This window comes from Schistocerca nitens, chromosome 1 (genome assembly GCF_023898315.1).
Source record: "Schistocerca nitens isolate TAMUIC-IGC-003100 chromosome 1, iqSchNite1.1, whole genome shotgun sequence".
Classification (NCBI taxonomy): domain Eukaryota; kingdom Metazoa; phylum Arthropoda; class Insecta; order Orthoptera; family Acrididae; genus Schistocerca; species Schistocerca nitens.
Genome location: NC_064614.1, coordinates 1,312,529,214 through 1,312,546,727, shown reverse-complemented (window position 1 = coordinate 1,312,546,727; position 17,514 = coordinate 1,312,529,214). Strand labels below are relative to the sequence as shown.

At 45.9% G+C, this 17,514-nt stretch overlaps 1 protein-coding gene across 2 annotated transcripts in view; it reads left to right on the top strand.

Moving 5' to 3' along the window:
• The window catches only part of LOC126202922 (kanadaptin), a 236,982-nt gene that overhangs the window by 66,759 nt on the left and 152,709 nt on the right, over positions 1-17,514 (top strand). For both annotated transcript variants that reach the window (XM_049937018.1, XM_049937010.1), the window contains exon 3: positions 7,955-8,132. In XM_049937018.1, the coding sequence (XP_049792975.1) occupies positions 7,955-8,132 (178 nt within the window). The remainder of the gene's footprint in view (positions 1-7,954; positions 8,133-17,514) is intronic.

The window sequence follows — 17,514 nt, the reverse complement described above, 5'->3', positions numbered from 1 at the left end:
TGTAGCCATGTATGGAAGTGAAACATGGACGATAAATAGTTTAGACAAGAAGAGAATAGAAGCTTTCGAAATGTGGTGCTACAGAAGAATGCTGAAGATTAGGTGGGTAGATCACATAACTAATGAGGAGGTACTGAATAGGATTGGGGAGAAGAGGAGTTTGTGGCACAACTTGACCAGAAGAAGGGATCGGTTGGTAGGACATGTTCTGAGGCATCAAGGGATCACCAATTTAGTACTGGAGGGCAGCGTGGAGGGTAAAAATCGTAGGGGGAGACCAAGAGATGCATACACTAAGCAGATTCAGAAGGATGTAGGTTGCAGTAGGTACTGGGAGATGAAGAAGCTTGCACAGGATAGAGTAGCATGGAGAGCTGCATCAAACCAGTCTCAGGACTGAAGACCACAACAACAACAGATTGCTTCTGGAAGAATCACTGTGGTATAGTGCCTTAATTTTGCGTCTGTCGAAATGCACTTCTTGTTGTAATGCGTCCATGTTAGCTTGTAGGCCTTCTGGAGCTTGGTGATTCTTTGTTCATTGGCAATTTGGTTTAATCCTGAGGACTGTATAGTTTCGCCGAGGTATTTAAAATGGCAGACTTGTGCAATTTTACCATATTTTGTTATTAAAGGGGATTTATTTTCTGGCTGCCTTTCCATATATTGGGTTTTTTCATAAGATATCTGTAGTCCAATTTTTTGTGAAATTTCATGTAGTTTTTCCACTGCGTGAATCGCTTCTGTTCTGTTATTGGTGATAATTGCAATATCGTCAGCGAAAGCAAGGCACTTGACTTTAATTCAGTTCTCTTTCTTGATACCAATTTGGATACCCTTTACGTGAGGTTCTCATTCCCTGATGATCTTTTCTAGAACAATATTGAAAAGGATTGGGGATAGTCCGTCCCCCTGTCGGACTCCAGATTTGATTTCGAAGGGTTCTGATACTTCGCCCATGAATTTCACTTTGGCCGTTGTTCCTGTAAGTGTCTGTTCTGTGATTTTTCGTGTCTTTCGGTTGATCCCAAATTCTTCCATGATTTTAAACAGGGTTCCACGGTCCACTGAACCATATGCTTTCCTGAAGTCGATGAATGTAACTACTGTGTTTCTGCATTTCCTCATTTGTAATATTGTCTTTAAGCACCAGATCTGTTCCGCACATGAGCGTCCTTTTCTGAATCCGGCCTGGTATTCACCAATTAGTGTATCTGCTTGGGATTCTATCCTGTTTAAAAGCGCTTTGGAAAGGATTTTGTAAGCGACTGGGAGCAGGGAAATTCCTCTGTAATTGTTCATGTCTGTCTTGTCGCCCTTTTTGTGTAGCGGGTGAATTAGAGCGCATTTCCAGTCCTCTGGATATCTGCTCCATTATCCATATGTCTGACATTATATGGTGTAATTTCTGCATAAGTATAGGATCGTTTAGTTTCCAGATCTCAGCAATGATCCCATCTTCTCCTGGCGCTTTGTTATTTTTCAACTGCTTGACTATCTCCATAATTTCCTCAAGATCCGGGTCATGTGAGTCTGGGTGTGTGAATACTGGAGAAGAGAAGACAAGTTTTTCTTGGGGTGGTTCGCAGTTGAGGAGGGAACTGAAATATTGGGCTAAGATTTTGCAGTTATTTTTCATGTTGGTTTCCAAATAGCCATCGGGTTTCTTGAAGCACAAGCTAGGCACTTGGTATCCCTGTAAGTTTTCTCTGAAAGTCTTATAAAAATTTCTTGTATTATTTTTTATGAAATCCTGCTGGATTTCAGAGAGTCTGTTGTTGTCATATCCCCGTTTTTCTTTTCTAATTATTTTTGAGGTCTGTTTTTGAGTTTTAAGAAAGTTCTCCCAGTTTTCTTCAGTTTTGTGACTGCTAAATTTTTTCCATGCAGTTATTCGGTTGTCGACTGCCTCATCACAGGTTGCATTCCACCAGCGATGTTTCCTGTTGCGATGGGGTTGTCCTAGTTTGAGGGCTTCCTGAATTTTCTCTGTTAGTTTCTTCCAGTATGTTGATTTTTCTTGATTAATTTGCATGATGATTTTTTCTTTGTTGAGTTGCAGATATTCCGTATCTGGTTTGGTACTTTTGGGTGGCCTTTTTAGCATTCTGTTGGGTTGGAATTTTGTTTTTATTTGGAGAAGATGATGATCTGATTCAAAGACAACTTTGCGGGTTCTGATGTTTTGAATTTCTTTTATGTTTTCTTTGGAAATTGCGGCATGGTCTGTTTGGTATTCACCCTGTCTAAGACTGGGTGATCTCCATGTGGTTAATTTATGTGCAGGTTTTTGAAACTGGGTACTCATTATTTTAAGTCCAAAGTTTCTGCAGAAGTCGATTAGTTTTTCACCATTCTTGTTGGTACGTTTGTGTTTGGTGTGGGGTCCAGTGGTATCTCTGATTTTTTTTTTTCCTTCCCTAATTGTGCGTTAAAATCGCCTACTAAGATTTTCACATGGTGCCTAGGTACTTTCTTTGTTGTTTCTTCTAGTGTTTCCCAGAAATTGTCCATTGTTTCAGGGTAGATGTTATTGTGGTGATTTGTGGGGGCGTGCACATTGATCAGAGTGTATGCTTTATTAGCTGATTTTACTGATAACAGGGAGACTCTTTCATTGGGAGACGTGAAGTCAATAACTGAGTCGAGTACAGACGTGTGTACGGTGAATCTTGTTCCGAAAAGTGGTAGTTTGTCTCTTACTTTTATGGCAGGTTTGCCCTTGTAGATCCTGTAATTCTCTGTGTTAAAGTGTCCTTCATCTCTGAATCTTGTCTCTTGCAATGCAGTGATTTTCAGGTTAAATTTTCCCATTGCGTTGGTAAGTTGCTGTAATTTGCCTGTTTTAGTGAGGGTGTTCACATTAATTGTACCAATAAAATTTTTACGTTTCATTTTGAGAGTGTGAGGAGTTTTTGAGAAGCTCCGATTCTTCTCCGCGTGGTGTCCCTGATCCCCCAGAATCCGATGATCAGGTGAATCCAGTCTATCGACTGGTGCCTGGGGTAGTGACTCTGTGGTCGTCTTTTCCGTCATGCGTTCAAGTTGAATTTTAGTTTTTGTGGTGATCTCTGTTGAGACCACAGGTATACGACTCGATTTTTGAGTTCGAGAAGATTTTGTGCAGCCACCTCAACTAGAGGAACAGACGCTGGCCACTGGCCGCCAGATGCTGAACAGACACCACTGGGTTTATTGGTTTTTGGTCCACCCTGCGTATTTCATTTCCCCAGTACCACCTATATCTAGGAAGCTTTCCCCTATCCGCCACCCGGGGAGGCGCCCGATGGGGGTATCAACACTGACACTTAAATCTATACTCGATGTTAACAAATTTTCCTTCTTCAGAAACACTTTCCTTGCCATTCCCAGTCTACATTTTATATCCTCTCTACTTCGACCATCATCAGTTATTTTGCTCCCCAAATAGCAAAACTCCTTTACTACTTTAATTGTCTCATTTCCTAATCTAATTCCCTCAGGATCACCCGACTTAATTCGACTACATTCCATTATCCTCGTTTTGCTTTTGTTGATGTTCATCTTATATCCTCCTTTCAAGACACTGTCCATTCCATTCAACTGCTCTTCCAAGTCCTTTGCTGTCTCTGATAGAATTACAATGTCATCGGTGAACCTCAAAGTTTTTATTTCTTCTCCGTGCATTTTAATACCTACTCTGAAGTTTTCTTTTGTTTCCTTTATTGCTTGCTCAATATACAGATTGAATAACATCGGAGAGAGGCTACAACCCTGTCTTACTCCCTTCCCAACCACTGCTTCGCTTTCATGTCCCTCGACTCTTATAACTGCCATCTGGTTTCTGTACAAATTGTAAATAGCCTTTCGCTCCCTGTATTTTACCCCTGCCACCTTTAGAATTCGAAAGAAAGTATTCCACTCAACATTGTCAAAAGCTTTCTCTAAGTCTACAAATGCTAGAAACGTAGTTTTGCCTTTCCATAATCTTTCTTCTATGATAAGTCGCAAGGTCAGTATTGCCTAACGTGTTCCAATATTTCTACGGAATCCAAACTGATCTTCCCCGAGGTCGGCTTCTACCAGGTTTTCCATTCGTCTGTAAAGAATTCGTGTTAGTATTTTGCAGTTGTGAATTATTAAACTTGTAGTTTGGTAATTTTCACATCTGTCAACACCTGCTTTCTTTGGGATTGGAATTATTAAATTCTTCTTGGAGTCTGAGGGTATTTCGCCTGTCTCATACATCTTGCTCACCAGATGCTAGAGTTTTGCCAGGGCTCTGCCAAGGCCGTCAGTAGTTCTAATGGAATGTTGTCTACTCCCGGGGCCTTGTTTCGACTCAGGTCTTTCAATGCTCTGTCAAACTCTTTACGCAGTATCATATATCCCATTTCATCTTCATCTACATCCTCTTCCATTTCCATAATATTGTCCTCAAGTACATCGCCCTTGTCAACTGGGTTTCCATCTGAGTTCTTGATATTCATACAAGTGGTTCTCTTCTCTTCAGAGGTCTCTTTAATTTTCCTATAGGCAGTATCTATCTTACCCCTAGTGAGATAAGCCTCCACATCCTTACATTTGTCCTCTAGCCATCCCTGCTTAGCCATTTTGCGCTTCCTGTCGATCTCATTTTTGAGATGTTTGTATTTCTTTTTGCCTGCTTCATTTACTGCATTTTTATATTTTCTCCTTTCATCAATTAAATTCACTATTTCTTCTGTTACCCAAGAATTTCTACTAGCCCTAGTCTTTTTACCTACTTGATCCTCTGCTGCCTTCGCTACTTCATCCCTCAGAGCTACCCATTCTTCTTCTACTGTATTTCTTTCCCCCATTCCTGTCAATTGTTCCCTTATGCGCTCCCTGAAACTTTACAACCTCTGGTTTAGTCAGTTTATCCAGGTCCCATCTCCTTAAATTCCCGCCTTTTTGCAGTTTCTTCAGTTTTAATCTACAGTTCATAACCAATAGATTGTGGTCAGAGTCCACATCTGCCCCTGGAAATATCTTACAATTTAAAACCTGGTTCCTAAATCTCTGTCTTACCATTATATAATCTATCTGATACCTTCTAGTATCTCCAGGATTCTTCCATGTATACAACGTTTGTTTATGATTCTTGAACCAAGTGTTAGCTATGATTAAGTTATGCTCTGTGCAAAATTCTACCAGCCGGCTTCCTCTTTCATTTCTTCCTCCCAATCCATATTCACCTACTATGTTTCCTTCTCTCCCTTTTCCTACTCTCGAATTCCAGTCAGCCATGACTATTAAATTTTCGTCTCCCTTCACTACCTGAATAATTTCTTTTAAATTTTCGTCTCCCTTCACTACCCGAATAATTTCTTTTATCTCATCATACATTTCATCAATTTCTTCATCATCTGCAGAGCTAGTTGGCATATAAACTTGTACTACTGTAGTAGGCGTGGGCTTTGTGTCTTATCTTGGCCACAATATTGCGTTCACTATGCTGTTTGTAGTAGCTTACCCGCACTCCTATTTTCGTATTCATTATTAAACCTACACCTGCATTTCAATATTAGTCCTTTGTTATACTTGCTTCTGTTGTTTTTCATCTATCCATGTCCCCCCCCCCCCTCCCTGCGCTCTCCTCCCTCCCCCGTTTTACTTGTGCGCATTTTTCAGACATATCATGTTCAACATTGTTTTAGCTGTGTTGTCTTTCTGTAGGTGTGTTACCACATCAACAGCAACACATTCCAAAACATGTATACACCCTTCAAACAGTGCGTTCAACAGTCTCTTCTTTACATGCAGTATAAGCAAAACCATTAACATTGTTCTGGTTCCTTGAATTCATTTGAAAAGTTTTAATGTTGAAAACATACTCAGTGAGGCATTATACACTGAAGCACCAAAGAAACTGGTATAGGTATGCATATTCAAATACAGAGATATGTAAACAGGCAGGAGATGGCACTGTGGTCGGCAGTGCTTATATAAGTTGTTAGATCGTTTGCTGCTGCTACAATGACAGGTTACCAATATTTTAAGTGAGTTTGAACATGCTGTTATAGATGGCGCAGAAACAGTGGGACACAGCATCTCCGAGGTAGCAGTGAAGTGGGGATTTTTCCCGTTCGATCATTTCGTGAGTGTACTGTGAATGTGTGGAATCCAGTGAAACATCAAATCTCTGACATTGCTGTGGCCGGAAAAAGATCCTGCAAGAATGGGACCATTGACGACTGAAGAGAATCGTTCAATGTGACAGAAGTGCAACCCTTCCACAAATTGTTGCAGTATCAGTGCTGGGCCATCAACAAATGTCAGTGTGCGAACCATTCAATGAAACATTGTCAGTATGGGCTTTCGGAGCCGAAGGCCCACTCATTTATCCTTGATAACTGTACGACACGAAACTTTATGGCTCACCTGGGCCCATCAACACTGATTTTGGACAGTTGATGACTCGAAGCATGTTGGTTGCCTGGTTGGACGAGTCTTGTTTCAAATGTATTGAGTGGATGGACATGTACGGGGATGAATACAACCTCATGAATCAATGAACCGTGCAAGTCAGCAGGAGACGGTTGAAGCTGGCGGAGGCTTTGTAATGGTGTGGGGATGTGCAGTTGAAGTGACATGGGACCTCTGATACATCTAGATATGACTCGGTGGCATGTACGTAAGCATCCACTCTGATCACCTACATCCATTCATACCCATTGTGCATTCTGACGGACTTGGGTAATTCCAGCAGTACAATGTGACACCCTCCATTTCCAGAATTGCTACAGAGTGGCTCCAGGAACACTTTTCTGAGTTTAAATACTTCTGCTGGCCACCAAACTCCCCAGACATGAACCTTATTGAGTATATCTGGAATGCCTTGTAATGTGCTGTTCAGAAGAGATCTCCACCCCCTCGTACTCTTACAGATTTATGGACAGCCCTGCAGGATTCATGGTGTCAGTTCCCTCCTGCACTACTTCAGACATTAGGTGAGTCCATGCCACGATGTGTTGTGATAATTCTGCTTGCTCGCAGACACCCTACACAATATTAGGCAGGTGTACCAATTTCTTTGGCACTTCATTGTATGATGATGATACATTACTGCCGAAAGTGGTAGAAAAGGAATTCATCAAATGCTTCATGAGTGAGTTTTTTCGTTCCCTGCTAATTATTGTTGGAGTGCCTGCAACATTAAGGCCATGGCTGAATAGTTATTCCAGTTTTGGAAACACAAGGAACACCTTACCCAGTTAAGTGGCTTTCTTACCAATGGATGCGATATTGTTTCAGAATTGAGATAAAATTTCGCATTTCACCTAACTTCATTTGAAGAAATAAAGGTAAACCACTTACCATATAGGTGAGGTCTAGAGTGGATAAAAGTAAAGAAGACTGGAAAGCTTGCTAAGCTTTTGGATAAATGTATTTTGTCAGAGCTAATGAAACACACGTGTGTGACTACATTGTCTTTACCGGAAAGTTTTAAAATTGAGTCTTCAAGTGTTCTCGTCTTGCCACTCAGAGAGACTTCTGCCACATATATATATATATATATATATATATATATATATATATAGAGAGAGAGAGAGAGAGAGAGAGAGAGGGGGGGGGGGGGGGGAACATTCCACGTGGGAATATGTCTGCTTGTGAGATGTCTGCTTGTGTCTGTATATGTGTGGATGGATATGTGTGTGTGTGCGAGTGTATACCCGTCCTTTTTTCCCCCTAAGGTAAGTCTTTCCGCTCCCGGGATTGGAATGACTCCTTACCCTCTCCCCTAGAACCCACATCCTTTCGTCTTTCCCTCTCCTTCCCTCTTTCCTGATGAGGCAACAGTTTGTTGCGAAAGCTTGAATTTTGTGTGTGTGTGTGTGTGTTTGTTTGTGTGTCTATCGACCTGCCAGCGCTTTCGTTCAGTAAGTCACATCATCTGTCTTTGTGTGTTGAACAGTGCATTGTGGATTAAATATTTTTTTTATTTTTGCAGGTGAGGATGCAGATGAAGAAACAGATCTTTCTGAAAACCCTTATGCTGCTGCACCAAATGAAGATCTGTATATTGATGATCCTAAGAAGACCTTACGTGGATGGTTTGAAAGAGAAGGATACAACTTGGAGTACAATGTGGAAGAGAAAGGGTTTGGGCAGTTCCTGTGCACAGTGGAGTAAGTTGCAATGAAGTTCTTATGTTCTGTTTATATTTACATAATTAATAAACATGTGACATAAAGTAACATAGCAGGTTAGTGACCACTCTTGTAAATATGCGTAGATCTGTAATTAAGCTGGCTGGCTGGGTCGCATCAGTGTCATGCAGCAGGTGAAGAATGACTTTATTGATCTCAGAGTACGTACGACGCGTTTTGGAATTGTTTCTATCTTCAGAAATCTAAAATAGAAGTGTAACAGATGAATTGGTATACAAAACTACATAACTTTTTTATAACAACAGAAATAATCAATTGTTTTGACTATAAAAGTAAACAGATACATGAAAAACCTCCTTATCAAGCAGCGGCAGGAGAAGGTTTAACTTTTACTTGCAAATAGCAAACTACACTATTAACCGCTTTTAAGTTTGCCGTCATATGTAGTTTCTTATCGTAGTATATATGACACAGCACCACCATGTTTACCTTGCTGCCACCAAGTCGCAATTTTGTTTTCCTATATCAGTTTTATGGGAACTCGCTTAGTAGCTTGTCATCTCATGTTACACACACAACTGGCAACACTCAGTTGTCCTAGTGCCATGTCATTTCAAATGTAATTTCCTCTCATAGTATATGACAAAATTAAAAGTGGTACACATATGTTGTATCCATCAGAACATGTAAATACATATGCTTCTCACATAATGGAAGCACCTGAAGAATAATACTACATAGGATCATGTTCATAACTTTGGTCTGTCACAAGCTGGTATATTCAGTTCATGACCGATTTCCAAAGGTGATTTTTACCATTTATGATGCAAACTAATTCTTATGTTGGATCAAACCTGAAATAATGTACTGTAGTCACGGAGAATATTTTATCATAGATTTTATTCTTGCACTGTGGATATACCATATTGTCAGAATCGCTTCAAATTCTACCATATTGCTGCTGCCTCCTGCAGTAATATGTGTGGAAAGGTATAACAGTAATTCATCACCACCCTATCGATAGAGGTGAAGACTCAACAGCTGCTGAAAGAATCACTGGAGTCTATAACAGCACCTACCCCATTTAAATAAATAAAAGTTCTTATCTTGTGTTACCAATGTGTATGCCCAGAAAAAAGATAAGAGGGTAGAACTAATTTATAAAAGAGTGTAACGGTGAGTTACTGTGTGTTATATTTTTATTAATGTGAGGTGTTTAGTATTTTTATGCATTTATTTATAACTATTTCTTTAGTAGCTTCAATCTTAGCAGAAATATGTAACTAAGTCACTTCTGCAGTATTTCTATTTTACAAGATTTTGTTTTAAGATTCTGTTTTCTTTTTTCGAAATTCATAATTCTCAGCCTACCCAACAGAAAATGCCACACTTTGCTATCAAGGGGCAACAGTTTGGATGGGTCATTGATCTGGCCTTATAACATTAGTCAGTGTGTCCTCACTACACTGGATCTACGAATAGCTATTATATTTTCTGAGCGTGTGCAGCTCTACTGTATAGCTCAGTGATAATGGCACCCTCGTGGATAAAATATTCTGATCTCCAGCCAGGGACTAGTCGAGAGGATGTTGTCATCACGAGAAACAAAACTGGCACTCTGTGGATCGGAGTGTAGAATGTCAGATCTCTTACTTGGGTAGGTAGGTTAGAGAATGCAAAATGAGAGGGACAGGTTGAATTTAGATATACTGGTAAGAAGTGAAGTGCAGTGGCAGGAAGAACAGTACTTCTGGTCAGGTCAGTACAGGATTATCAATGCAGGAGTATGAATAATAATGAGTAAGAAGGTGAGATACTATTGGCAGCACAGTGACCACGTTAAAGTAGTCAACATAGACATAAAGCAAACTCCCAGTACATATTTATATGCCTACTAGCTCTGCAGATGATGATGACGTTAAAATAACGTACACTTGTTTTCAAAATTGTGAAAGAACGTTGTGTATGTGGAAGACCGGGAGACATTTGTAGGTTTCAAAAAATTATGGAATAGTAAGACAGATTCAGTAATCAGGTTTTGAGCTATAAAACCTTTCCGAGGAAAATGTGCACTTGCATGATACTTTATTGATACTGAACTGCATTTGAAAACTGAAAAATTTTCTGAATGATATGAACTTAAGGAAATGGAACTTGTATGAATTAAAAGAATCGGACCTTTGCTGAACACACACACACACACACACACACACACACACACACACACACACACACACGACAAAAAGTCTCTGCAAGTTGAAGCCGGACTACGAGCAGCAGTGCATGTTGAGAGAGGCAACCAGCTGGGGGTAAGGAGGAGGCCGGGGTGGGGAGAGGGAGGGATAGCAGGGTAGGGCTGGGGGACACTGAAGTACTGGTGTGGGAGCATGCTGCAGGGATGATGGGCAGAGAGGGCAGGGCAGCTACGTGCAGTCGCGAAGATAAACACGAGGTGGGTAGCGGAAAAGGATGGAGCAGAGGACTGTAGTGCTGAAATGGGAACAGAGAAGGGACTCGACAGGTAAGGACAACAACTATCGAAGGTTGAGGCCGGGAGGGTTGAGGGAACGTAGGATATATTGCGGGAAGAGTTCCCCGTTTGTGGGAAGGATCCAGATGGCACGGGCTGTGAAGCAGTCATTGAAATGAAGAATATCATGTAGGGTAGTGTACCCAGCAACAGGGTGCTCCTGTTGTTTCTCGGTCACAGTTTGTCGCTGGCCATTTATGTGGACAGACAGCCTGTCGGTTGCCGTGCCCACTTAGAATGCGGCACAGTGTTTTCGGCTTAACTTCTAGATAACGTAACTGATTTCACAAGTAGCCCTGCCTTTGATGGGATAGATGATGCAAGTGACTGGACTGGAGTAGGTGGTGGTTACTAGATGAAGCCCCCCTGAGGGTTCGGGGGTTAGAATAGGCCCGCGGTATTCCTGCCTGTCGTAAGAGGCGACTAAAAGGAGTCTCAAATGTTTCGGCCTTATGTGATGGTCCCCTCTCAGGTTTGACCTCCATCTTTCTAAATTATTCCGAAGAGCGAGCCAATTGGGGAAGGGCGCCTTACATGGTGCACTGTATCCGTCGTGTATTGAGACCTTTAGCCGGCTTTTTCGTCGTTAGCAATGGTGTCCTGCTCGTTTTCCATCTCTTGGGCTAGGATACGTCCCTGGGTGCGATTACCACGCTGCACTCTGCAGTGTTGCTTTTAACTGCGACGACGACCTTGGACATTTTTGCACCTAAGATCCAGCACGGTAGCCAGTCCGTTGTGGTGGGGCCGCCATGTACCCTGTCGGTTGTAGCCCCCTGACAACACAGGGATTGCTCTACTGATGCCTGCGCCGTTAACTTCCCACGTATGCCAAGGAGTAGATGCCCGTCTCCCTGGGGCATCAGGACTCCCGGCAATGGCCATCCTGCCAGGTGGCTATTGCTGCGGCTGGGTGGCGCCCGTGGGGAGGGCCCTTGGTCGGAGTAGGTGGCATCAGGGCGGATGACCCGCAATGAAGTGTGGTACATCATCTCTCGCTGGCGGCCAGCCACCAGCAGTCTCTAAGCGTTCGAGGGCTCATTTTAAAGCTAACGTTTATGACCCCAAATCGTTCCCATCCCTGGCCACTCCATGGGAGGAACGAAAGGCAATGAATGACAGTGACGTCTATTCGCCCAGGTATCTTGTCTGTACCAGAGCTGATGGTGACTCGTTTCTCTCCGTGAAGCCTCAGTTCTTTGTAGAGCATTTAGAGGACAAGTTTGGGGAGGTGGAGGGCTTGTCCAAAATGCTCTCTGGGTCAGTTTTGATAAAAACGGCATCCTCTGCCCAGTCATGCAGGTTACTTGCTTGTGACAAGTTGGGGGATGTTCACGTTACCATCACCCCACATAAGAGTTTAAATATGGTCCAGGGTGTTATTTTCCATAGGGACCTCCTTTTGCAGTCTGATGACGAGCTGCGCGTCAATTTAGAGCGCCGAGGTGTACATTTCGTCCGGCGTGTTCATCGGGGTCCGAGGGACAATCAGGTAGCTACCGGTGCCTTCATCTTGGCCTTCGAAGGTGATACCTTACCAGAGAAGGTCAAGGTGACGGTCTACCGGTGTGACGTCAAACCCTATATCCCTCCCCCGATGCGGTGCTTTAAGTGCTGGAAGTTCGGTCACATGTCCTCTCGCTGTACTTCTAGCCTCACATGTCGAGATTGTGGACGCCCATCTCATCCCGATACTCCATGTGCTCCGCCTCCCGTCTGTGTCAACTGTGGCGAGCCTCATTCCCCTTGCTCACCGGACTGCAGTATCTTACAGAAAGAACGCAAAATCATGGAATATAAGACCCTGGACCGACTGACTTACACTGAGGCTAAGCGGAAATTTGAACGGCTACATCCCGTGCGCATGATGTCATCTTATGCCTCCAGTGTCACTCCTGCTCCAGCTCCTTCAGCTGCAAGATATACAGTCAGCTCTCAAGAGTCAGAGGACCTCACCTGCCCCCTTGACGATGGGGGCCCCTTCTCTCGCTGTTGCTCCCACACCATCTACCTCGGGAGCAGCACCCACTAAACCACTGGGGACACCAGTCCCCACTTCTAAGCCGGAGAAGCGTAAGTCTTCTTCGGCTTCTCTGCTCGGAAGGGATCCCATGGGTCACTCCCTTCCCAGGTTCCTACCAGCGGCACAGCAGACACCGACCAGTGCCTGAAGAAGCCACAGGTCGCTGGTCGACAGGCTTCGCGATCCTCTTTGGTCCCAGAGACTGACTCCGATAAGCCCTCTCAACAACGGCAACCAAAGGAACAGCGAGAGAAAACGACTTTGAAGACCCGTAAGTCCAAGACACCTGCGGTGGCACCTACTCCACCGCTACCTAAAAGCTCTGCGTCTGAGGATGAGGTGGAGATCCTTGCGTCCGCTGAGGACGTCGATCTCGCCGATGCCTCAGACGCAATGGATAGCACTTGCACGGGTGCTCCATCGGAGGCAGCAGGTGACCCAGCGGCGTAATCTGCCTTCCCAGTCCCGTCACGCCTTTCTCCGCAATGGACAATACCATCCTCCAGTGGAACTGCAGCGGTTTCTTCCACCATCTAGCTGAGCTCCGACAACTTATCAGCCTTCACCCTTTCTTCTGCATTGCTCTTCAGGAAACTTGGTTTCCAGCAATGCGAACCCCCGCCCTCCGTGGCTATCGGGGTTATTATAAGAACCGGGCAGCATATGAAAGGGTGTCTGGTGGCGTCTGCCTCTATGTCCTTCACACTCTGCACAGCGAGTCTGTCCCTCTCCAAACACCTTTAGAGGCTGTCGCTGTTCGGGTATGGATGCCACAGGCTGTTACCGTCTACAGTCTTTACCTTCCACCGGATGGTGATGTCTCGCAGCATGTCCTGGCTGCGCTGATAGCCCAATTGCCGCCACCTTTCTTGCTATTGGGCGACTTCAACGCCCATAACCCTCTGTGGGGTGGGTCAGTGGCAACAGGTCGAGGCGCCACCGTTGAGCATTTATTGTCACAGCTCGGTCTCTCTATTTTAAATGATGGTGCCTTCACACACTTCAGTGTGGCGCATGGCACATACTCCGCCATTGACCTTTCAATCTGTAGCCCTAGCCTCTTACCGTCTGTCCAATGGAGTGTGCATGACGACTTGTGTGGTAGTGACCACTTTCCGATCTTTCTGTCACTACCACGACGTCACTCTTTTGGGCGCCCTAGCAGATGGGCTATGAATAAGGCTGACTGTGACTTGTTCTCCTCCACTGCCGCTATTGATCCTCTCTCTAATGATGACATTGATGCGGTGGTTCAATCGGTCACCACCGGCATCGTTACTGCCGCCGAATCTGCCATTCCCCGATCCTCTGGGTCCCCTCGGCGGCGGAGTGTGCCTTGGTGGTCACCTGAGATCGCTCCAGTGATTAAAGATCGCCGGCGGGCGCTACAGCGTCACAAGCGACATCCCTGCATTGAACACCTCATCACCTTCAAACGGCTGCGTGCGCGGGCCCGCAAGCAGGAGTGCTGGGAGCGGTATGTGTCCACCATTGGCCTCCATGTCTCTCCATCGCAGGTCTGGGCCAAGATCCGACGCCTCTATGGCTATCGGACCCCTGTCAGCGTCCCTGCGCTCTCACTGAATGGAGCAGTTTGTACAGACTCCGGCGAAATTGCCAACAGCTTGGCAGAGCATTTTACTCTCAGTTCCGCTTCTTCCAATTACCCACTGGCCTTCCGCTCCATTAAAGAGCGGATGCCTTTCGTTTCGCACCCACCACCCAGAATCTTACAATGCTCCATTCAGTGAGTGGGAATTTCGCAGTGCCCTAGCCGCTTGCCCTGATACCGCTCCTGGGCCATATGGCATCCACTGTCAGATGCTGAAACACCTTTCAGTGGACTGCCAGCGGCGCCTCCTCGATCTTTACAACCATCTTTGGGTCGCAGGGGAGTTTCTGTCACAATGGCGGGAAAGCATTGTCATCCCCGTTTTGAAACTTGGAAAGAACCCTCTGGAGGTGGACAGCTACCGTCCCATTAGCCTCACCAACGTTCTTTGCAAGTTACTTGAACGGATGGTGAGCCGGCGCTTGAATTGGGTACTGGAGTCTCGGGGCCTTCTGGCTCCGTCTCAGGGTGGGTTCCGTAAAGGCCGCTCCGCCGCCGACAACCTGGTGAGCCTGGAGTCGGCCATCCGTACTGCCTTTGCCCGCCGTCAGCACCTGGTCGCTGTCTTTTTCGACATGCGGTAGGCGTACGATACGACATGGCATCATCACATTCTTTCTACGCTTCATGGATGGGGTCCTCTGCCAATTTTTATCCGCAATTTTCTGTCGTATCGTACCTTCCGCGTGCAAGTCGCGACCTCCCATAGTTCCTCCCACGTCCAGGAGAACGGTGTGCCACAGGGTTCTGTTTTAAGTGTCTGCCTGTTTTTAATAGCCATTAACGGGCTCACTGCGGCTGTGGGAAATTCTGTCTCCGCTTCCCTGTATGCTGACGACTTCTGCCTTTACTACAGCTCTACTGGCATTGCAGCTGTTGAACGTCAGCTACAGGGCGCTATCCGCAAGGCGCAGTCTTGGGCTGTAGCTCATGGGTTCCAGTTGTCGGCAGCCAAGACCTGCGTTATGCATTTCTGCCGGCGACGTACTGTCCACCCGGAGCCGCAACTTTCTCTTAACGGCGAACTTCTTTCAGTGGTGGAATCACACAGGTTTTTGGGGGTGGTTTTCGATGCCCGGTTGACTTGGCTGCCTCATATCCGGCAGCTCAAAACAGGCGTGTTGGCGGCATCTCAATGCTCTGCGATGCTTGAGCCACACCCGCTGGGGTACCGACCGATCTACCCTGTTCCGGCTCTACCAGGCGTTAATCCAGTCTCGTCTGGATTATGGGAGCCTGGCTTATGGCTCAGCTTCCCCATCTGCGTTGCGGGTGCTGGACCCAATCTTCCATAGCGGGATACGCCTTGCCACTGGTGCTTTCCGCACCAGCCCTGTGGACAGCATACTAGTGGAGACAGGTGTCCCTCCACTGCGGTTACGACGCCAACAATTACTGGCTGCTTATGCTGCCCATGTTTTTAGCTTGCCCGGGCATCCAAATTACCGTGTCCTGTTTCCGCAGTCAGTCGTCCATCTGCCAGACCATCGGCCCCGCTCGGGTTGTCCGATCGCCGTACGCGTCAAGGAGCTTCTCTCAGGGCTTGGGTTTTTCCCTGTTCCACCTCCTTTCCGGGCACCTCTGCGTACACCCCCGTGGTGTGTTCCTCGCCCTTGCCTTCGGTTCGACTTGGCACAGGGCTCGAAGGACTCAGTCCCTCCAGAGGCCTTCCGCCACCGCTTTTATTCCATCCTGGCCACGTATCAGGGCTCTGGAATTGTTTACACGGACGGTTCGATGGTTGCTGGTCATGTCGGGTATGCGCTAACTCTAGGGGACCATTCCGAACAACGTTCCTTGCCGGATGGCTGCAGCGTTTACACTGCTGAGCTGGTCGCCATCTTTCGTGCCCTAGAGTATATCCGGTCCTGCTCAGGCGAGTCCTTCGTTATCTGTAGCGATTCCCTGAGCGGTTTACGAGCTCTCGACCAGTGTTTTCCTCGTTCTCGTCTGGTGATGGCTATCCATGAGTCCCTGCATACTCTTGCGCATTGCAGCTGCTCTGTGGTCTTTGTGTGGACCCCCAGTCACGTCGGTATCCCGGGCAATGAACGTGTTGACCGCCTGGCCAAACAGGCCACCAGTGAACCCACCCTGGACATTGGCCTCCCGGAGACTGATTTGCGGGCAGTCATCCGCCGCGAAGTTCTCTCGCTTTGGGACACTGAATGGTGCAATCTGCCCACGCCAAACAAACTCCGTTCTCTCAAGGCGACGACGCGTGTGTAGCAGTCATCCATGCGAGCCACTCGCAGAGATTCAGTTGTTCTTTGTCGGCTCCGCATTGGCCACACCAGACTGTCTCACAGTTATTTATTGTGTCGTGAGGACCCGCCTCTCTGTCGCTGTGGGGCGGTTTCGACGGTGGTGCACATTTTATTAACTTGTCCGCTTTTAACTATGCTCAGGCAGACATTTGCGCTGCCTGATACGCTCCCTGCCCTTTTACTAGATGACTCTGCCATGGTGGACTTAGTTTTGCGTTTTATTCGGGCAGGGGGTTTTTATAGTTTAATCTGAGTGTTTATGTTTTTTTAGTGTGATTCTGGCTTTTAGCCTCTGATTTTAAACTGAGTTTTAATGTGTTCTTGGTGGTTGGCTTTTCCTCTTTTTTTCTCTGTGGTCGGCCAACCACCGTCATACTCTGTGTGTTTTAATTTGTTTTGTCTGATCTCTGTCGGAGTCTTTCTCGTCCTGTGTCGTCTGACGTCTTTCCTGCTGTTCGTTTTTTATTCTCTTTGGGCGGTTATAATTTTTTTTGGAAAAAGGGACCGATGACCATCGCAGTGTGGTCCCTTTAATCCCACAAACCAACCAACCAACTACTAGATGAAGCCCAGACTGTCAATCTGCAGTTGTGACATGAGCCAATTTTCAGGCATGTCCAGATACATATGTCCTGTAATGGTCTCTTCAGAAAAGAGAAAGGGACTGTAAACTTTAAGCCCACATCTCGTGGTCGTGCGGTAGCGTTCTCGCTTCCCACGCCCGGGTTCCCGGGTTCGATTCCCGGCGGGGTCAGGGATTTTCTCTGCCTCGTGATGGCTGGGTGTTGTGTGGCCGAGCGGTTCTGGCGCTACAGTCTGGAACCGCGCGACCGCTACGGTCGCAGGTTCGAATCCTGCCTCGGGCATGGATGTGTGTGTTGTCCTTAGGTTAGTTAGGTTTAAGTAGTTCTAAGTTCTAGGGGACTGATGACCATAGATGTTAAGTCCCATAGTGCTCAGACCCATTT